At 30.6% G+C, this 23290-nt stretch overlaps 2 protein-coding genes across 3 annotated transcripts in view; one reads left to right on the top strand and one right to left on the bottom strand.

Moving 5' to 3' along the window:
• The first annotated feature begins 247 nt into the window (after positions 1–247).
• Positions 248–13212, top strand: LOC111414135 (Hormone receptor 83). The gene is made up of 4 exons (XM_023045324.2): positions 248–476; positions 527–667; positions 731–1251; positions 12930–13212. Exons 1-4 carry the CDS (start codon positions 473–475, stop codon positions 13062–13064), a joined length of 801 nt encoding a protein of 266 aa, XP_022901092.1. The 5' UTR covers positions 248–472; the 3' UTR covers positions 13065–13212.
• LOC111414133 (retinal guanylyl cyclase 2) overlaps positions 13080–23290 on the bottom strand; it is a 42040-nt gene continuing 31829 nt past the window's right edge. Inside the window, exons 11-16 of one of the 2 annotated variants that reach the window (XM_023045321.2) lie at positions 18425–18689; positions 18177–18369; positions 17913–18090; positions 17840–17851; positions 14186–14630; positions 13080–14127 (exon numbers count right to left, since the gene is read on the bottom strand). In XM_023045321.2, the coding sequence (XP_022901089.2) occupies positions 13972–14127; positions 14186–14630; positions 17840–17851; positions 17913–18090; positions 18177–18369; positions 18425–18689 (1249 nt within the window). In that variant the 3' untranslated portion in view covers positions 13080–13971. The remainder of the gene's footprint in view (positions 14128–14185; positions 14631–17839; positions 17852–17912; positions 18091–18176; positions 18370–18424; positions 18690–23290) is intronic. The other variant, XM_071196324.1, reaches the window with a different exon arrangement.

Below are 23290 nucleotides of genomic sequence, written 5' to 3'. Positions count from 1 at the left end.
GTATATATTAATACTGTATTATTTTACGATATTTCGGTAGACTTACCCCACATTTAATGTGTTGTAAATACAAGTATTATTAATAATCGTTTTATTTTTCTTTGTTGTACTGATTTAGTATCTCTAAAAAATAAAAAAAAAATTATACATACTACTAAAAAAAATTTCTTTTATTTTGTAAAGTATGCGTCATCGTAATTATTTTACTTCAAATACAAAAAATCCTGTCCATAAACGTTTTTTTTTTCTAACCCCTTGAAATATTAATTGAGCACTCAACTCGTGCTTCGCTCACCTCTAACGACATTGTTAGATGTGTCAAAAACGTCAAAAACCATGACCCCAACCGATCCTGATTTGTTTGCATTTAAACGACAAAGAGTAGTAGATAAAAAGAGGGTTTGCCTTAACGGTAGGTATATAAGATTGTGATTCAACGATTTTTTCAGTTAGTTCGATAACTAGAAGCGTTATGGGTAAGTTTTGATATAAAAAAATTATTTTTTAACAAAAAGAATCTAAATAGGGAGAACTTTACCAGCCCCGGTTCCATGTCGAGTATGCGGGGATAAATCTTTTGGAAAACATTACGGTGTTTATTGTTGCGATGGTTGTTCGTGCTTTTTTAAACGAAGTATTAGAAAAAATATCATCTACACTTGTATATGTAAGTTATTACATTCTCACCATTTTATCTCAACATTAAATTAAATTAAATTAAATTTATTAGCTGGTAATGGTTGTTGTATCGTGGATAAAGCTCGTAGAAATTGGTGCCCTTATTGTCGACTACAAAAATGTTTCGCAGTTGAAATGAATACCTCTGCAGTTCAAGACGAACGCGGACCAAGAAAACCTAAATATTCACATCAATATTATCCCATTCAATTCAATTTTTTAAATTTAGAAACGTACCGTTACGAATTAGCCGCTCATAATTTAATAAAAACGATTAAAAATATTCGGAAGAAAGACACATTTTCTTGTATTGGGAGAAAATCTCAAAACGAAATTTTGGCAAAAACTTGGAACGCTTTGTTTGTTTTAACGGCAATAAACGATGAAATAAATGATTTAATTTCGTTGCCGATTTTATTGGGGGCTTATAAAAATATTAAAGCTTTGAAAATAAACGATGATGGTTTTAAAATGATGGAGGATCTTTTGGTGTTTCGAAAAGATTTGGTTAATGATGATAAAGAAAGTTGGATTATTGAAAAAAAATTGTGGGATTTACTCAAAAAAATTCATGTAATTTTTTTTAACTTTCTTGTTAAGTGTCACAATTATGTCTCATCGATTTTGATGAAATTTGGTACTGGACCAAAATAAGGTTGGCTATCTTTTCAAGTTTTCCCTCTTCTCAGCAAGACTCTTGAGCTGCTTCATAACCTTTCCTCGGTTGGCCACAATCAATGCTTCAAAGCATTAATTTATCCCTACTAGTGTCCTTTTTATTTGTTGTCCAGCTTTCACTGTTACAGGTAAGTAGAAGCTAAATGACCGCTTCATAAACCCTTGTTTTGGCCTTCCGGCTTTCTTAATCCTTTCTAAGCACACACCGATTCAGAGTATAGTAAGCCTTGGTAGCTTTATCCACTCTGTTTCTGATCTCTTCTGTAAGCTTGCCTGTCTGGTAGATTATTGCGTCCAAATATTGATAGCTGCTGATTTAGGTGAGAAATTGTCCATCAACCTTATTCATCGTCATGCCCTTTTAGAGTTTCTGACAACTCCAGTACTGCTTATTGCAATTTCCTCTTCGAGGAGATCCCTATGATGTAAATTAACATAGTGGTGAAGAATAATTTAATTAGAAAATCTTTCAATAAAATTTGTCCATATTCTGAAACCAAATGTTGTCCCTGCAAGTATAGACGAGTGTTTAAAATTAGTGTCTAATGGAGTTACTTCATTAATAACTTCAGGATAATAGCCACTCTAATTTTCGAAAATCAACAATTTTGATGTTTAATCGATTTAGAGCTTATAAATAAAAAATGGTAATAATTGACTTCAATCTTTTTATGGATCTAGTCTTTATCGCCCATTACTAAGGTTTTATGTATAAAAAGTATTTCCCCATCGCTTTTAGTTTATGAGTTATGATTGAGTTAATTTTCGAAAATCAACAATTTTGATGTTTAATCGATTTAGAGCTTATAAATAAAAAATGGTAACAATTGAGTTCAATCTTGTTATGGATCTAGTCTTTATGGTCCATTATTAAGGTTTTATGTATAAAAAGTTTTTCTCCATCGTTTTTAGTTTTTGAGTTATGATTGAGTTAATTTTCTAAAATCAACAATTTTGATGTTTAATCGATTTAGAGCTTATAAATAAAAAATGGTAACAATTGAGTTCAATCTTGTTATGGATCTAGTCTTTATGGTCCATTACTAAGGTTTTATGTATAAAAAGTTTTTCTCCATCGCTTTTAGTTTTTGAGTTATGATTGAGTTAATTTTCGAAAATCAACAATTTTGATGTTTAATCGATTTAGAGCTTAGAAATAAAAAATGGTAATAATTGGGTTCAATCTTGTTATGGATCTAGTCTTTATGGTCCATTACTAAAGTTTTATGTATAAAAAGTATTTCTCCATCGCTTTTAGTTTATGAGTTATGATTGAGTTAATTTTCGAAAATCAACAATTTTAATGTTTATTCGATTTAGAGCTTATAAATAAAAAATGGTAATAATTGGGTTCAATCTTGTTATGGATCTAGTCTTTATCGCCCATTACTAAAGTTTTATGTATAAAAAGTATTTCTCCATCGCTTTTAGTTTTTGAGTTATGATTGAGTTAATTTTCGAAAATCAACAATTTTGATGTTTAATCGATTTAGAGCTTATAAATAAAAAATGGTAATAATTGACTTCAATCTTTTTATGGATCTAGTCTTTATCGCCCATTACTAAGGTTTTATGTATAAAAAGTATTTCCCCATCGCTTTTAGTTTATGAGTTATGATTGAGTTAATTTTCGAAAATCAACAATTTTGATGTTTAATCGATTTAGAGCTTATAAATAAAAAATGGTAACAATTGAGTTCAATCTTGTTATGGATCTAGTCTTTATGGTCCATTATTAAGGTTTTATGTATAAAAAGTTTTTCTCCATCGTTTTTAGTTTTTGAGTTATGATTGAGTTAATTTTCTAAAATCAACAATTTTGATGTTTAATCGATTTAGAGCTTATAAATAAAAAATGGTAACAATTGAGTTCAATCTTGTTATGGATCTAGTCTTTATGGTCCATTACTAAGGTTTTATGTATAAAAAGTTTTTCTCCATCGCTTTTAGTTTTTGAGTTATGATTGAGTTAATTTTCGAAAATCAACAATTTTGATGTTTAATCGATTTAGAGCTTAGAAATAAAAAATGGTAATAATTGGGTTCAATCTTGTTATGGATCTAGTCTTTATGGTCCATTACTAAAGTTTTATGTATAAAAAGTATTTCTCCATCGCTTTTAGTTTATGAGTTATGATTGAGTTAATTTTCGAAAATCAACAATTTTAATGTTTATTCGATTTAGAGCTTATAAATAAAAAATGGTAATAATTGGGTTCAATCTTGTTATGGATCTAGTCTTTATCGCCCATTACTAAAGTTTTATGTATAAAAAGTATTTCTCCATCGCTTTTAGTTTTTGAGTTATGATTGAGTTAATTTTCGAAAATCAACAATTTTGATGTTTAATCGATTTAGAGCTTATAAATAAAAAATGGTAATAATTGGGTTCAATCTTGTTATGGATCTACTCTTTATGGTCCATTACTAAGGTGTTATGTATAAAAAATATTTCCCCATCGCTTTTAGTTTATGAGTTATGATTGAGTTAATTTTCGAAAATCAACAATTTTGATGTTCAATCGATTTAGAGCTTATAAATAAAAAATGGTAATAATTGACTTCAATCTTTTTATGGATCTAGTCTTTATCGCCCATTACTAAGATTTTATGTATAAAAAGTATTTCCCCATCGCTTTTAGTTTATGAGTTATGGTTGAGTTAATTTTCGAAAATCAACAATTTTGATGTTTAATCGATTTAGAGCTTATAAATAAGAAATGGTAATAATTGGGTTCAATCTTGTTATGGATCTAGTCTTTATCGCCCATTACTAAAGTTTTATGTATAAAAAGTATTTCTCCATCGCTTTTAGTTTTTGAGTTATGATTGAGTTAATTTTCGAAAATCAACAATTTTGATGTTTAATCGATTTAGAGCTTATAAATAAAAAATGGTAATAATTGGGTTCAATCTTGTTATGGATCTAGTCTTTATCGCCCATTACTAAAGTTTTATGTATAAAAAGTATTTCTCCATCGCTTTTAGTTTTTGAGTTATGATTGAGTTAATTTTCGAAAATCAACAATTTTGATATTTAATCGATTTAGAGCTTAGAAATAAAAAATGGTAATAATTGGGTTCAATCTTGTTATGGATCTAGTCTTTATGGTCCATTACTAAAGTTTTATGTATAAAATGTTTTTCTCCATCGCTTTTAGTTTTTGAGTTATGATTGAGTTAATTTTCGAAAATCAACAATTTTGATGTTTAATCGATTTAGAGCTTATAAATAAAAAATGGTAATAATTGGGTTCAATCTTGTTATGGATCTAGTCTTTATCGCCCATTACTAAAGTTTTATGTATAAAAAGTATTTCTCCATCGCTTTTAGTTTATGAGTTATGATTGAGTTAACTTTCGAAAATCAACAATTTTGATGTTTAATCGATTTAGAGCTTATAAATAAAAAATGGTAATAATTGACTTCAATCTTTTTATGGATCTAGTCTTTATCGCCGATTACTAAGGTTTTATGTATAAAAAGTATTTCCCCATCGCTTTTAGTTTATGAGTTATGATTGAGTTAACTTTCGAAAATCAACAATTTTGATGTTTAATCGATTTAGAGCTTATAAATAAAAAATGGTAATAGTTGGGTTCAATCTTGTTATGGATCTAGTCTTTATGGTCCATTATTAAGGTTTTATGTATAAAAAGTTTTTCTCCATCGTTTTTAGTTTTTGAGTTATGATTGAGTTAATTTTCTAAAATCAACAATTTTGATGTTTAATCGATTTAGAGCTTATAAATAAAAAATGGTAACAATTGAGTTCAATCTTGTTATGGATCTAGTCTTTATGGTCCATTACTAAGGTTTTATGTATAAAAAGTTTTTCTCCATCGCTTTTAGTTTATGAGTTATGATTGAGTTAATTTTCGAAAATCAACAATTTTGATGTTTAATCGATTTAGAGCTTATAAATAAAAAATGGTAATAATTGAGTTCAATCTTGTTATGGATCTAGTCTTTATGGTCCATTACTAAAGTTTTATGTATAAAAAGTATTTCTCCATCGCTTTTAGTTTATGAGTTATGATTGAGTTAACTTTCGAAAATCAACAATTTTGATGTTTAATCGATTTAGAGCTTATAAATAAAAAATGGTAATAGTTGGGTTCAATCTTGTTATGGATCTAGTCTTTATCGCCCATTACTAAAGTTTTATGTACAAAAAGTATTTCTCCATCGCTTTTAGTTTTTGAGTTATGATTGAGTTAATTTTCGAAAATCAACAATTTTGATGTTTAATCGATTTAGAGCTTATAAATAAAAAATGGTAATAATTGGGTTCAATTTTGTTATGGATCTACTCTTTATGGTCCATTACTAAGGTGTTATGTATAAAAAATATTTCCCCATCGCTTTTAGTTTATGAGTTATGATTGAGTTAATTTTCGAAAATCAACAATTTTGATGTTTAATCGATTTAGAGCTTAGAAATAAAAAATGGTAATAATTGGGTTCAATTTTGTTATGGATCTAGTCTTTATCGCCCATTACTAAGGTTTTATGTATAAAAAGTTTTTCTCCATCGTTTCTAGTTTTTGAGTTATGATTGAGTTAATTTTCGAAAGTCAACAATTTTGATGTTTAATCGATTTAGAGCTTAGAAATAAAAAATGGTAATAATTGGGTTCAATCTTGTTATGGATCTAGTCTTTATCGCCCATTACTAAGGTTTTATGTATAAAAAGTTTTTCCCCATCGCTTTTAGTTTTTGAGTTATGATTGAGTTAATTTTCGAAAATCAACAATTTTGATGTTTAATCGATTTAGAGCTTATAAATAAAAAATGGTAACAATTGAGTTCAATCTTGTTATAGATCTAGTCTTTATGGTCCATTACTAAGGTTTTATGTATGAAAAGTTTTTCTCCATCGTTTTTAGTTTTTGAGTTATGATTGAGTTAATTTTCGAAAATCAACAATTTTGATGTTTAATCGATTTAGAGCTTATAAATAAAAAATGGTAATAATTGGGTTCAATCTTTTTATGGATCTAGTCTTTATGGTCCATTACTAAGGTTTTATGTATAAAAAGTATTTCCCCATCGCTTTTAGTTTTTGAGTTATGATTGAGTTAATTTTCGAAAATCAACAATTTTGATGTTTAATCGATTTAGAGCTTATAAATAAAAAATGGTAATAATTGAGTTCAATCTTGTTATGGATCTAGTCTTTATCGCCCATTACTAAAGTTTTATGTATAAAAAGTATTTCTCCATCGCTTTTAGTTTTTGAGTTATGATTGAGTTAATTTTCGAAAATCAACAATTTGGATGTTTAATCGATTTAGAGCTTATATATAAAAAATGGTAATAATTGGGTTCAATCTTTTTATGGATCTAGTCTTTATGGTCCATTACTAAGGTTTTATGTATAAAAAGTTTTTCTCCATCGCTTTTAGTTTTTGAGTTATGATTGAGTTAATTTTCGAAAATCAACAATTTTAATGTTTATTCGATTTAGAGCTTATAAATAAAAAATGGTAATAATTGGGTTCAATCTTGTTATGGATCTAGTCTTTATCGCCCATTACTAAAGTTTTATGTATAAAAAGTATTTCTCCATCGCTTTTAGTTTTTGAGTTATGATTGAGTTAATTTTCGAAAATCAACAATTTGGATGTTTAATCGATTTAGAGCTTATAAATAAAAAATGGTAATAATTGGGTTCAATCTTTTTATGGATCTAGTCTTTATGGTCCATTACTAAGGTTTTATGTATAAAAAGTTTTTCTCCATCGCTTTTAGTTTTTGAGTTATGATTGAGTTAATTTTCGAAAATCAACAATTTTAATGTTTATTCGATTTAGAGCTTATAAATAAAAAATGGTAATAATTGGGTTCAATCTTGTTATGGATCTAGTCTTTATCGCCCATTACTAAAGTTTTATGTATAAAAAGTATTTCTCCATCGTTTTTAGTTTTTGAGTTATGATTGAGTTAATTTTCGAAAATCAACAATTTTGATGTTTAATCGATTTAGAGCTTATAAATAAAAAATGGTAATAATTGGGTTCAATCTTTTTATGGATCTAGTCTTTATGGTCCATTACTAAGGTTTTATGTATAAAAAGTTTTTCTCCATCGCTTTTAGTTTTTGAGTTATGATTGAGTTAATTTTCGAAAATCAACAATTTTAATGTTTATTCGATTTAGAGCTTATAAATAAAAAATGGTAATAATTGGGTTCAATCTTGTTATGGATCTGGTCTTTATAGCCCATTACTAAAGTTTTATGTATAAAAAGTATTTCTCCATCGCTTTTAGTTTTTGAGTTATGATTGAGTTAATTTTCGAAAATCAACAATTTTGATGTTTAATCGATTTAGAGCTTATAAATAAAAAATGGTAATAATTGGGTTCAATCTTTTTATGGATCTAGTCTTTATGGTCCATTACTAAGGTTTTATGTATAAAAAGTTTTTCTCCATCGCTTTTAGTTTTTGAGTTATGATTGAGTTAATTTTCGAAAATCAACAATTTTAATGTTTATTCGATTTAGAGCTTATAAATAAAAAATGGTAATAATTGGGTTCAATCTTGTTATGAATCTGGTCTTTATAGCCCATTACTAAAGTTTTATGTATAAAAAGTATTTCTCCATCGCTTTTAGTTTTTGAGTTATGATTGAGTTAATTTTCGAAAATCAACAATTTTGATGTTTAATCGATTTAGAGCTTATAAATAAAAAATGGTAATAATTGGGTTCAATCTTTTTATGGATCTTGTCTTTATGGTCCATTACTAAGGTTTTATGTATACAAAGTATTTCCCCATAGCTGTTAGTTTTTGAGTTATAATTCAGGTAATTTTCAATAATCTACAATTTTGATGTTTAATCGATTTAGAGCTTATAAATAAAAAATAGTAATAATTGGATTCAATCTTGTTATGGGTTTAGTCTTTATGGCCCATTACTAAGGTTTTATGTATAAAAAGTTTTTCCCCATCGCTTTTAGTTTTTGAGTTATGATTGAGTTAATTTTCGAAAATCAACAATTTTAATGTTTATTCGATTTAGAGCTTATAAATAAAAAATGGTAATAATTGGGTTCAATCTTGTTATGGATCTAGTCTTTATCGCCCATTACTAAAGTTTTATGTATAAAAAGTATTTCTCCATCGTTTTTAGTTTTTGAGTTATGATTGAGTTAATTTTCGAAAATCAACAATTTTGATGTTTAATCGATTTAGAGCTTATAAATAAAAAATGGTAATAATTGGGTTCAATCTTTTTATGGATCTAGTCTTTATGGTCCATTACTAAGGTTTTATGTATAAAAAGTTTTTCTCCATCGCTTTTAGTTTTTGAGTTATGATTGAGTTAATTTTCGAAAATCAACAATTTTAATGTTTATTCGATTTAGAGCTTATAAATAAAAAATGGTAATAATTGGGTTCAATCTTGTTATGGATCTGGTCTTTATAGCCCATTACTAAAGTTTTATGTATAAAAAGTATTTCTCCATCGCTTTTAGTTTATGAGTTATGATTGAGTTAATTTTCGAAAATCAACAATTTTGATGTTTAATCGATTTAGAGCTTATAAATAAAAAATGGTAACAATTGGGTTCAATCTTGTTATGGATCTAGTCTTTATCGCCCATTACTAAAGTTTTATGTATAAAAAGTATTTCTCCATCGCTTTTAGTTTTTGAGTTATGATTGAGTTAATTTTCGAAAATCAACAATTTTGATGTTTAATCGATTTAGAGCTTATAAATAAAAAATGGTAATAATTGGGTTCAATCTTTTTATGGATCTAGTCTTTATGGTCCATTACTAAGGTTTTATGTATAAAAAGTTTTTCTCCATCGCTTTTAGTTTTTGAGTTATGATTGAGTTAATTTTCGAAAATCAACAATTTTAATGTTTATTCGATTTAGAGCTTATAAATAAAAAATGGTAATAATTGGGTTCAATCTTGTTATGAATCTGGTCTTTATAGCCCATTACTAAAGTTTTATGTATAAAAAGTATTTCTCCATCGCTTTTAGTTTTTGAGTTATGATTGAGTTAATTTTCGAAAATCAACAATTTTGATGTTTAATCGATTTAGAGCTTATAAATAAAAAATGGTAATAATTGGGTTCAATCTTTTTATGGATCTTGTCTTTATGGTCCATTACTAAGGTTTTATGTATACAAAGTATTTCCCCATAGCTGTTAGTTTTTGAGTTATAATTCAGGTAATTTTCAATAATCTACAATTTTGATGTTTAATCGATTTAGAGCTTATAAATAAAAAATAGTAATAATTGGATTCAATCTTGTTATGGGTTTAGTCTTTATGGCCCATTACTAAGGTTTTATGTATAAAAAGTTTTTCCCCATCGCTTTTAGTTTTTGAGTTATGATTGAGTTAATTTTCGAAAATCAACAATTTTAATGTTTATTCGATTTAGAGCTTATAAATAAAAAATGGTAATAATTGGGTTCAATCTTGTTATGGATCTAGTCTTTATCGCCCATTACTAAAGTTTTATGTATAAAAAGTATTTCTCCATCGTTTTTAGTTTTTGAGTTATGATTGAGTTAATTTTCGAAAATCAACAATTTTGATGTTTAATCGATTTAGAGCTTATAAATAAGAAATGGTAATAATTGGGTTCAATCTTTTTATGGATCTAGTCTTTATGGTCCATTACTAAGGTTTTATGTATAAAAAGTTTTTCTCCATCGCTTTTAGTTTTTGAGTTATGATTGAGTTAATTTTCGAAAATCAACAATTTTAATGTTTATTCGATTTAGAGCTTATAAATAAAAAATGGTAATAATTGGGTTCAATCTTGTTATGGATCTGGTCTTTATAGCCCATTACTAAAGTTTTATGTATAAAAAGTATTTCTCCATCGCTTTTAGTTTATGAGTTATGATTGAGTTAATTTTCGAAAATCAACAATTTTGATGTTTAATCGATTTAGAACTTATAAATAAAAAATGGTAACAATTGGGTTCAATCTTGTTATGGATCTAGTCTTTATCGCCCATTACTAAAGTTTTATGTATAAAAAGTTTTTCTCCATCGCTTTTAGTTTTTGAGTTATGATTGAGTTAATTTTCGAAAATCAACAATTTTGATGTTTAATCGATTTAGAGCTTATAAATAAAAAATGGTAATAATTGGGTTCAATCTTGTTATGGATCTAGTCTTTATCGCCCATTACTAAAGTTTTATGTATAAAAAGTTTTTCTCCATCGCTTTTAGTTTTTGAGTTATGATTGAGTTAATTTTCGAAAATCAACAATTTTGATGTTTAATCGATTTAGAGCTTATAAATAAAAAATGGTAATAATTGGGTTCAATTTTGTTATGGATCTACTCTTTATGGTCCATTACTAAGGTGTTATGTATAAAAAATATTTCCCCATCGCTTTTAGTTTATGAGTTATGATTGAGTTAATTTTCGAAAATCAACAATTTTGATGTTTAATCGATTTAGAGCTTATAAATAAAAAATGGTAATAATTGGGTTCAATCTTGTTATGGATCTAGTCTTTATCGCCCATTACTAAAGTTTTATGTATAAAAAGTATTTCTCCATCGCTTTTAGTTTTTGAGTTATGATTGAGTTAATTTTCGAAAATCAACAATTTTGATGTTTAATCGATTTAGAGCTTATAAATAAAAAATGGTAATAATTGGGTTCAATCTTGTTATGGATCTAGTCTTTATCGCCCATTACTAAAGTTTTATGTATAAAAAGTTTTTCTCCATCGCTTTTAGTTTTTGAGTTATGATTGAGTTAATTTTCGAAAATCAACAATTTCGATGTTTAATCGATTTAGAGCTTATAAATAAAAAATGGTAATAATTGGGTTCAATCGTGTTATGGATCTAGTCTTTATCGCCCATTACTAAGATTTTATGTATAAAAAGTATTTCCCCATCGCTTTTAGTTTATGAGTTATGATTGAGTTAATTTTCGAAAGTCAACAATTTTGATGTTTAATCGATTTAGAGCTTAGAAATAAAAAATGGTAATAATTGGGTTCAATCTTGTTATGGATCTAGTCTTTATCGCCCATTACTAAGGTTTTATGTATAAAAAGTTTTTCTCCATCGTTTTTAGTTTTTGAGTTATGATTGAGTTAATTTTAGAAAATCAACAATTTTGATGTTTAATCGATTTAGAGCTTAGAAATAAAAAATGGTAATAATTGGGTTCAATCTTGTTATGGATCTAGTCTTTATCGCCCATTACTAAGGTTTTATGTATAAAAAGTTTTTCCCCATCGCTTTTAGTTTTTGAGTTATGATTGAGTTAATTTTCGAAAATCAACAATTTTGATGTTTAATCGGTTTAAAGCTTAAGAAATAAAAAATGGTAACAATTGGGTTCAATCTTTTTATAGATCTAGTTTTTATGGTCCATTACGAAGGTTTTATGTATAAAAAATATTTCCCAATCGCTTTTAGTTTATGAGTTATGATTGAGTTAATTTTCGAAGATATAGATATAGATATTTCAGATTCATGATTTTCTTTTTCATGTCCACTAAATATAAAAATATATAAGATAAAGTTTTAGCATCTTTCATGGCAACAGTTCTGTCACTGGGCACATCAATTGTTAGAGAAATTTAGTCATTATGGGCTTAGTTCCACACTAGTTTTATTTCAATGTTGAATAATAAAGCTATGAAAAGATAATATTTACTCTCCACACGTTTGTGGCATTTTCTGATTCTGATATTTTGGTTCGCATGCATACTGAGTCCATGATGCTTCATAAACCTATAGCACCAACCAACTCCACCCTTCAAAGTTTGTTCCACCTAACTTACGAGCGTGTATTTGAATCATGTTTGTATTAATTCCAATGACATTTTGACGACGTCCTTGAATCTATTCTTCTAGTTTTGGCCATTTTGCATTCAGTCCTCCAGTTTTTTTTTGGTGGAGGGCCGAAATGTCGCATCAGCTGTTCTATTTCTTTCCATTACGAAACTAGCTATTAACAAAAATATTTCACACTTTCAATTGAAGTTCACTGGGACTATAGACTTCAATGATGCATCATAAGCTAGACGGTGTTCTGGGGGTTGTGATGGCAGGGTGGGAAGAACACAGTGTTAGCTTCTGAATTCCCGAACTACTGCTATCAGTTGAATCCAATGTTGTCAGATAGAGGCATTAAATATATTCTCTATTTTTATGACTTAATTTAAGACTTAGTCCTACCCCTCTACTAAATATGAACTCTCTGCCACAGCATTCATCCGCAAAAACTCTTGCCTTAGCATTCTGTAGCGTAGCTCTTGTCAATCTGACAATTTTTTTTGGTATGCCACTTCGCTCCATGAAAAGACATAACTTTTTCTTGAGTATGCTGTCAAAATCCCTGCGGAAATCAGAGCATGGAGATCAGTGGTGTGCTCGTAACATTTTTCAAATGTCTGCCTGACAATAAAAATCTGGTCCATCGTTTCTCTTACCTTTCTAAAACCACACTACTAGGATCTTTTTCCGCACGTCTGACTATCGAAATCTGTAAGACACAATTGTGACACTTCTCTTGTAAGTAACAAATTTGAGATAAATTGATAAAAATAATTTTTTAGGACACAAAAAATTACAACAAATTACTTTTGTGCATTCCAATTCTATTTTCAATTTCATCAACGTCGATTGAAGAAATCTTTTTTAAACCCGTGATAAATGGAGTCCCCATAGAAGTGGTTATAAGTACCATGTAGTAAAAAGAAAAACGATTTAAAGAAAAACACGTCTTTTTATTGCTATATTCACGACAGGTTAACAGTTTTTTTTGTCTTTTTTGTTATTATTTATACGTTATACATGTTATTTTTCAATAAAAATACATTTACGATCTCGTCAGATTCATTGTTGTGTTGTTATTTTAGTTTTGTGCATGATGTTTCGTGTTTTTTAATGGAAAAGGGAACACGTATTCACATTTATTTTTAAATATTTATACTATACCTCATTAAAACTAGAAAGATAAGTTGAGATAAATCAAAAATGTCTTTTTGTTTATTAAGTTTAATTTGAAATGATTTTTGAAAGTTAACTAAAAGAGAATTTTATCATCCTAGTTTCTAAATAAGGTATAATTATAAGTGAAAAAATTGGATTGACAACCTCACATCGTCTTTTATTATTATTATTATTATTAAAATTCATTTTTATTTGATTTTTATTTAGCAACAAAATTTTAAAAGAACGCTTTCTTAAATACATCTCTAACTTTGTTTTTAACTTTAACTTATTTATTTAACAATTATTTTATATTATCATATGTTTTAACAATTTTGATATCTTATTATTTAATATTGTTTAACAAGTTTATTTTTTTAACACGGTTGATATGTTGGTTTATATGGAATTATTAGAGATGTATTTAAAAACAATAAAAAAAATTTTTGGTAATACGTATTTTTTAATTTTCTTTGTTATTTTTTAAAATCGATTAAAACCTATACAATATACAGATTGTCTATTTTAAAGTTTTCTTTATTAGGAACTTTTCGTTCCTCTACCGTACAAAAGAGGACGCCCCAACACTAAAAAGTGATTGTCTATTATCAAAAAAAGGAATCCATCGATTATTTCATTTTTAATTTAAATTCAAAATAATCTTTTTCAATGAATTAACGAATCTACAGAAATCGAAAGTGTACCATGAAGAGTAGCAACAACCGATGGTGGACTTAAAGAAAGACCTCTCGGAGACGCCTCCTCTATTTTATCTAAATCCGCAGCGCCAGCGGAATTTTGCTTACACAATCTTGGACTAATCTAAAAATAATTAATTAAAAATCAAATTAATTCAAACAAAATTTAATTAAATTTTTACATTTTGACTCCCTTCGTTATTAATTTCTTCCGTTCTATCCAAACTAAACTGTCTCCTTAACAATTTTCCAACGCGATCTTTAGGACTCAAACATTTATAGTGATTATAAGGTGTACTTAAATCTTCTTCCTCGATTCGTTTATGACGACGAAATCCACACAAAGAACTTGTCGAAGCCCCTAAAAGTGCTGCGGCCACTTCACTTGCCGAAACTGGAGTTCCCAAAGACATGGCGGTATCACTCGAAGTACTTTTCACCATGTGATGATGAATTTCTTCTTGAGTCGGTTTCGTTGATGATTGGAATTTTGAAAATTCCATTGTTTTCATAAATGTTGGGTCTTGGACTTCTATGTGGGGCGATTTTGGTACTATTTCTTGGAAGTGTTGATCTTCTTTTTGAATTAGGAGGGAGTTGTCGCATATTACTAAACTTTCATCTAAACTACAACAAAAAAAATTATTTATTTAGTTACTTGGTTTAGTGTTGGTTCTACTTTTAGTTCTAAAATACAAAACAATTTAGTGTTGAATGACAATTAAAACTAGAACTAACACTAGATCTAGAACTAGAAAGTTCGGGTTTTAGCCATGGGTTTTCGCGTAGAACCTGCCAATTTATTGGCAGCATGAGCTACTACATCTGGACCCCTGTAACTTCACTTATAGCTTGCCAATTTGTTAGCAGCATGAGCTATTGCATACCAGAGCTTCTATTGTATAGCGTAGAGCCTGCCAATTTGTTGGCAGCATGAGCTACTACATCTGGAACTCTGTAATTTCGATTATAGGATACCAACTTGTTGGCAGCATGAGCTATTGTGTATCAGAGCTTCTATTTTATAGCGTAGAGCCAGCTAACTTGTTGGCAGCATGAACTGTTGCATTCCAGAACTTCTGTTCTATAGCGTAGAGCCTGCCAACTTGTTGGCAGCATGAGATATTACATATAGAACCCTGTAACATCAGTTATAGGCTGCCAACTTGTTGGCAGCATGAGCTATTGCATACCAGAGCTTCTATTCTATAACACAGAGCCTGCCAACTTGTTGGCAGCATGAGCTACTACATCTGCAAGCTTGCAACTTTCTTTATAGGCTGCCAACTTGTTGGCAGCATGAGCTATTGCATACCACAGCTTCTATTCTATAGCATAGAGCCTGCCAACTTGTTGGCAGCATGAGCTACTACATCTGTAACCCAGTGACATCGTTATCAACTGGACTGCGTGTTCGCCGAATAAAGTGATGCCAGTATTGTATGCAACCAACATTTGCCATTGTAGGCAAAAGCCGGGCCGCGCCATACGAAAGCGCTCTTACTAAAATACCATAATAAGACAAGTATAAGCAAGTTGCTTCATGTGAATATCTAAAATGACATTATTAAAATGTTTTAAAATATTATTAAAAAAAATGATTTTCGTCGAAATTTTAAATTTGTTTATAAACAGGTACTTTGTCATTTTGTTACTGATAAAGGTACAGCAGCTCAAAAAATTGCATAGTAGAAGGGTATTTTTCTTATTTGCGCATTTATCAGCCCCGCAATAGCATTAACCTTGCCGTGTGGCCGGTTGCTTTTGCCTACAATGATCACTGTTGGTTGCCTAACCTATTGGCATCACTCCTTTACACGGGAACTATGCGGAACGCTCAGTCCAGTTAATAATCATGTCACTGCTGTAATCTTGTAACTTCGTCCATAGGCTGCCAACATGTTGGTTCTATTCTATAGTGTAGAGCTTGCCAACTTATTGGCAGCATGAACTACTACATCTGTAACCCTGTAACTTCACCCATAGGCTGCTAACATGTTGGCAGCATGAGCTATTGCATTCCAGAGCTTCTGTTCTATAGCGTAGAGCCTGCTAACTTATTGGCAGCATGAGATATTACATACCAGAGCTTCTATTCTACAGCATAGAGCCTGCCAACTCGTTGGCAGCATGAGCTACTACATCTGTAACCCTGTAATTTCAATTATAGACTGCCAACTTGTTGGCAACATGAGCTACTACATCTGTAACCCTGTAACTTCGTCCATAGGCTGCCAAATTGTTGGCAGCATGAGCTATTGTATTCCAGAGCTTCTGTTCTATAGCGTAGAGCCTGCCAACTTGTTGGCAGCATGAGTTATTGCATACCAGAGCTTCCATTCTATAGTGTCGAGCCTGCCAACTTGTTGGCAGCATGAGCTACTACATCTGTAACCCCGTAACTCCGCTTATAGGCTGCCAACTTGTTGGCAGCTTGAGCTATTGCATAACAGAGCTTCTGTTCTACAGGGTGTTTCGGTAACTCAGGGAACAAATGTAACCCATACAAGCCATCAAAGTTAAGAAATTTTAACACATTTTTCTAAATATCTTAAACACTATTTATGGTAAAGCGTTGAAATTTGGTACAGTGTAAACTAATATCACGTAAAATCATTAGGCAATTTTTGAGTTGGATCGGTACGCTGGAACAATGCTATACAGGCTGTTCCTAAAGTTTGTTTGCTCAGAACTTTTTTATTCTATCATAACCCTATATTTACTTTTCCAGTTTCTAATAGTAAATTTAGTTTAAAAACTTTTATCACTCTTAGAGAATATTGATAATAACCATCGTTTTCGTATTAAATGCAAAAATGTTAGGCTCCGAATCCAATAATAGCACTAAAAAAAAAGAAATCTAAGGTTTTGAACATTTCCTTTAGTATTTTTTATTACTTGTCTTGTTATTTTATGTACTTTTCATGTTTATTATACTTTTATGTATCATTTTCAGTATATGTGGTTAAATTTGTTCTCCGAGTCACCGAAACAGCCTGTATAGTGTAGAGCCTGCCACCTTGTTGGCAGCATGAGCTACTACATCTGGAAGCTTGCAACTTTTTTTATAGTCTGCCAACTCGTTGGAAGCATGAGCTATTGCATACCAGAGCTTCTATTCTATAGCGTAGAGCCTGCCAACTTGTTGGCAGCATGGGCTACTACATCTGGAACTCTGTAATTTCGTCCATAGGCTGCCAACTTGTTGGCAGTATGAGCTATTGCATTCCAGAGCTTCTGTTCTATAGCGTAGAGCCTGCCAACTTGTTGGCAGCATGAGATATTACATATGGAATCCTGTAACTTCAGTTATAGACTGCCAACTTGTTGGCAGCATGAGCTATTGCATTCCAGAGCTTCTATTCTATAGCGTAGAGCCTGCCAACTTGTTGGCAGCATGAGCTACTACATCTGGAACTCTGTAATTTCGTCCATAGGCTGCCAACTTGTTGGCAGTATGAGCTATTGCATTCCAGAGCTTCTGTTCTATAGCGTAGAACCTGCCAACTTGTTGGCAGCATGAGCTATTGCATTCCAGAGCTTCTATTTTATAGCGTAGAGCCTGCCAACTTGTTGGCAGCATGAGCTACTACATCTGGCACTCTGTAATTTCGTTTATAGGCTGCCAACTTGTTGGCAGCATGAGCTACTACATCTAGAACCCTGTAACTTATAGGTTGCTACCTTTTTGGCAGCATGAGTTACTAAATCTGTAAGCTTATAACTTAACCTATTTGCATAACTAAAACTGTTAGTTCTAACACTAGACCTAAACAGTAAACTTAATGCTAAATTGATTAAAATTATTTAAAATATTTATTTGTGTCATTACTTACCCATGACTTTCCCTTTTTTAAGCATTTAAAACATTAAATTAATATAAAAATAATAATTATTTTTAAAACGTACTCAATTGGTGGAGGCGTCGGTAAAACTTTCACAAATCCCGATTTTCCCAATAACCAATAAGTATCCATAACACCCTTTCCTTTAATTTCCGTTGCCCCCCTATATTCGATGTTATAACCTCCGGCTTTTTCCAATCGTTCTTTTGTAGTTTCCGATAGATGTATTCTCCAAGCGGCACCTACAAAACAAAAAAGAAGAAAAGCTCGTTATTCCCCATCCAACCCTTTTTCACAATTGAAACAGTTTTTTTTTATTTATTTCTACCTGCCGATTCCATTCTGGACGCCGTGTTAACCGTATCGCCAAACAAACAGTACCTGGGCATCGTCAATCCCACGACTCCAGCACAACACGGACCCGTATGAAGACCGATTCTTAAACGTAAAGGAGTTCCCGGTAAATGTCTTATACAAAATTTTCCACTTTGATGAAGCAGATCTAAAGCCATCGTTGCTACCTAAATTTATAATTATGATATAATAATGATTTTAAATAAATTGTTTTTTATTTACTTGTTCTGCATGATCTGGTACTCTAACAGGAAGTCCACCAACGACCATATAAGCATCACCAATCGTTTCAACTTTATAAACGTTATAAGCATTTATCGTGGCGTCGAAACAAGTGTATAAGTCATTAAGAAGATCGACCACTTGAAATGGAGTCGAGTGAGCGGAAATTGTGGTAAACCCAACGATGTCAGAAAAGTAAATTGTTACTTCTTCGAATTCTTCGGGGTCAACAGGTTGGCCCAGTTTTAATTTTTCAGCTACAGAACTGAAAAGAAATTTAATTTGTTTTATTAATTAATGTATATTAAAGGTATAGTGATAAGTCACTGGACCTAATACTAGGTCTAGAATTAGAAAGATTGTGGTTTTGTCGTGGATCTCTTAAGATGACTAAATCAGAATGTTTCTAGTTCTAAGTTAGTTCTGGTTTTAGTTCAAAAAAATATGCAATTTAGTGTTAACTAGTGCTAACTAGCACTGTCACTAGAACTAACACTAGACCTAGAACTAATTTTCGGTTAATTTAAATATAAACAAATTTTTCCTCTTTCTAGATTTTTTTATTTTATTTCTATATCGATTTCGAGGAAACAATCCTCATCTTCAGTAGATTCTTACATAAAATTTAAACATTATGATATAAAATCAAAACTTATAAAATTTACTTAATGTCAATTAAAATATTAAACATTAAATCCAACACATCATCCAAAGTAAAACTTCAACAATTTGTTCAACAATTGAATAAATACAATAGAACATCAAAAAATCAAAATTTAAAAACCAAAATCAACCACGCGTTTACAGTTGACAAGATAAACGAAAAGTGATTCAAGGTCAAAAGGAACAAATAAGAAAGAAACTGGTATTTATCCTGAATAACACTATTTATATTTAAATTAAAAATCCTTTAATAAAGCAAAAATAGGCTCTGTATTGATTTGTATTTGATCATTTAATAAATTATAATTTTGATTGTGTTTATACTTTAAAATTTCTAAAATTTCAAGCAAATCCAATCTTTGACTTTTATTACATTTGTGTATTAATTTAGTTTCTTTGTATTTAATTTTATGTCCTGTTTCCATTTTATGTTTATAAACATTAGAATTATTTTTAATTTCATGTTCTTTGATACGTGTTGTATCGAATATACACCACATTCTTTTTTTATATCTATTTCTTTTTTATTGTTATAATTTGATAATAATTTTAAAATTGTGTTATTATTACAATATGCCAGAGAGATATCATATCTGGAGAATAGGTGTTGCATAGTTGAAGTATATTGATTGTAGATTATAGGTTTATATAACTTTCGGAGTTCTAGAATGTTTCTAGTTCTAAGTGTAGTGTTAGTTCTAGTTTTATACTGGAACCAACACAAGACCTAGAACTAGAATCATTCGGATTTAGCCGTCTTGAAAGACGTGCGGCTAAATCCGAATGTTTCTAGTTCTAGGTTTAGTGTTAGTTCTAGTTTTACGTCAATAAAACTATACAACATAGTGATATCTAGTGCTAACTAGCACTGTCACTAGAACTAACATTAGACCTAGAATTAGAAACATTCGGGTTTAGCCGTGCGTCTCTTTAGACGTTGTAGGTCTAGTGTCAGTTCTAGTTCTGGTTGATACAGGGTGATTAAAAAGTCTGGAACACCTGAAATATCTTCAAAACGAGTTTCTTTTTGAAAGAATCCTTTCAGAAAATGTCAATGAATAAGATGCTCAAACTGTTCTCCATTTACTATTTGACAGTAACCTAAAAATTAACTCATCTTGCACTCTATCAATAATGTCCGGTTTTTTCCATTTTTGTGGAAAAATATCATCCAAATACGTTCGAACGGGAAGGGCATAATGAGATGGTGCGCCGTCCTGCTGAAACCATAGTTCTTCCTGTAAAAATTGTAAATATCTAGCGGCTGTCAGATTTTCATTAAAAAAAATGGTCCCAATATTCCGTTTCTCACCATACCAGCCCAAACATTAACTTTTCTTGGAAACTGTGTATGAGTCTCCTGCATCCACCTGGGATTTTCTAAGGCCCAATATCTGTCTGTATTTTGTCGGTTTACGATTCCACTTAAAGAAAAGGTAGCTTCGTCCGAAAAAACAATATTTTTCGCAAAAATTGGGTCATTATTACACAGAATTTGCATTTGTTCGCAAAATTGCAGTCGATAGTCAAAATCATCTTCTACTAATTCTTGAGTTAGTGAAATTTTATAAAGATGGAATAGACAACCTAAGCCTTGACGTAGAGATGGGCGCAGCTTATACCGACTCCAAACATTTTCGTTGCTAACTGTGTTGCTAATGGTAAATCACCATATGCAATTTTCCAGTAGTGTTAAAATAAAATAAACTAAGTGATGACATATCAAATGACATTTTTGGGGGTTTTATCTTAGCAAGTGTGGTTAGCAACGAAATTGTTTTGAGTCAGTATAAGCTCCGCCCACCTCTGTGACGTCAGACTTAGGTAGTCTATTGTTTGGAGTCAGTATAAGCTCCGCCCATCGCTGTGACGTCAGACTTAGGCAGTCTATTTATGTCGATGTAATACATTGAGAACAGTACTTTGACCCAAATTCATTTCTAAACCTACAATGTGGTAATTAATTATCGTACCCGACGTCATCATTGCAAGTATGCAACCAATATCACAGTAAAGGTAGCGCAATATGCGATTTGCGTATTTGGTTGCATACTTGCAATGATAATTAATTAACACACTGTACAGGGTGTCCAAATTTCGATGGGTTTGCAGCTTTGATTATACAGGGTGATTCATAAGTAATGGGCCAAATTGTAAATGTACGTTCAGGAGGCCAAAATAATAATATTTTCATTAACAATAATGGGTCTTAGTCTGCTCCTTACTGAGATACAGGATGTTAAAGCGAAAAAAATAAAATAGATTTTTGTTAATAGATCAGCTACTTTTCTACATAATGACTCATAGTTGACTTATAGTTTTTGTAAGGGTAAACAATAATGTGTGAGAGGATTTGAGTTAACTCGTAGATGTCGCCACATGCGCCATATGAATTAGATGAAATCAGCTACAAATTTTTTATCGCTCATTATTTTACAACATACTTGTTTAATTTGGATAGCCCCCTCATTTCTGTAGAAAAAAGCTATACTTCTTTGATCTTGAAAATATTAACGATTTTAGAGATATTTGAATTTTACTAATTCACTACACTACATTTCACGGTGGTCGACGTAGCATTAATCTGTTAAGACACAAGCATGGCATGGAATGTTGACATTTACCTAACCGTAATTGATAATTGATAACAATATTAAACTGAAACCATAAAAAAATTACGTAATAAAACAATTTATTGTACGCCAGTTAATAAAACGAAATACAACATTAGAACAGACTTGAACTAAGACCACTTACGACAACTGTTATCAAAACCTACATGTTAATGTTGTGCGAAGTTAAATTAAATTTAAGCTTAATTATGAGTTACTGCAAAAGGTTTTCAACATGACCACCACCAGCATTTATACACGCATTTAACCGTTTGGTTAAGGATTGTCTGACTTTAAAAAATGTAGCAGGATTATTTCGTATTGAATTGGCTGCATCTTGAATTCTATTCCATAACTCGTCTCGTGTATTTATAGTAGGTTCAGCATAGACCATTGATTTCATGTAACCCCACACATAAAAATCAAGTGGATCACTACCACGTCCAATCCAACGGTGAGGGAATGTTTCATTCAGATGTTCGCGCACAGCACGTGAAAAATGTGGAGGAGCACCGTCTTGCATGAACCACATATTTCTTCTTAGTTGTAATGGAAGATCTCCCAAGAGGTCGACTAAGTCATTATTTAAAAAAATTAAATATGACTCTCCATTTAAATTAGGAGGTAATTCAACTGCACCACACATTTATTTTAAACTCGTGCTGGAAATGTCTATCTTTTTTTAAACGAGGGTTTTCGGTTTCCCAGGCATGACTATTTCGCCAATTAAAAACTCCGCGTCTGGTAAAGGTTGCTTCATCCGTGAAAAGAATGTTATTTAGGAATGTTGGATTATTATTCAATTTTCCTTTTAGCCACTGACAAAATTGAACTCTGATTCGATAATCTGTTGGAAGTAAATTTTGCACAGGTATAAAATGATAGGGATATAAATTTTCCTTGTGTAAAATTCTAGTCACGGATGGTTGGCTTATTCCAGTTGCTGCAGACAATCGACGAGTGCTTATTTCAGAATTTTGCGCAATTCTTACCAAAATTTCATCTTCTTGCTGCGGAGTGATAATCTTAGGACGTCCTGTATGATATTTTGGACGAAATGAACCTGTTTCACCCAATCGATTATAAATATTTTGAAATATCTTCCGGTTTGGCTGCCTTCTGTAAGGGTACATTTCACGATATTTTCTGGATGCTGCTTGCCCAGAAAAACGTTCTTGTGCGTAAACGCATAACATGTCTCTCATTTCTTCGTTTGAAAAGTGATTATGTCTCGGCATTTTGATTTATGTTAGGACAAGAATGAATCAGTTTACTTAACAATAAAATGTTTTAAACTATTCATTAAACGTAAAAGCTCATTGACGTTTCATAATTCATATGGCGCATGTGGCGACATCTACGAGTTAACTCAAATCCTCTCACACATTATTGTTTACCCTTACAAAAACTATAAGTCAACTATGAGTCATTATGTAGAAAAGTAGCTGATCTATTAACAAAAATCTATTTTATTTTTTTCGCTTTAACATCCTGTATCTCAGTAAGGAGCAGACTAAGACCCATTATTGTTAATGAAAATATTATTATTTTGGCCTCCTGAACGTACATTTACAATTTGGCCCATTACTTA

This window comes from Onthophagus taurus, chromosome 6 (genome assembly GCF_036711975.1).
Source record: "Onthophagus taurus isolate NC chromosome 6, IU_Otau_3.0, whole genome shotgun sequence".
Classification (NCBI taxonomy): Eukaryota; Metazoa; Arthropoda; class Insecta; order Coleoptera; family Scarabaeidae; genus Onthophagus; species Onthophagus taurus.
This window is presented reverse-complemented; position numbering and strand designations above follow the sequence as displayed.

Excerpts from the sequence above, each read along its gene's own strand:
- LOC111414135 (XM_023045324.2), top strand. Across the intron at positions 668-730 it reads TATCATCTACACTTGTATAT|CTGGTAATGGTTGTTGTATC; the intron begins GTAAGTTATTAC and ends TAAATTTATTAG. Across the intron at positions 1,252-12,929 it reads ATTTACTCAAAAAAATTCAT|GACACAAAAAATTACAACAA; the intron begins GTAATTTTTTTT and ends ATAATTTTTTAG.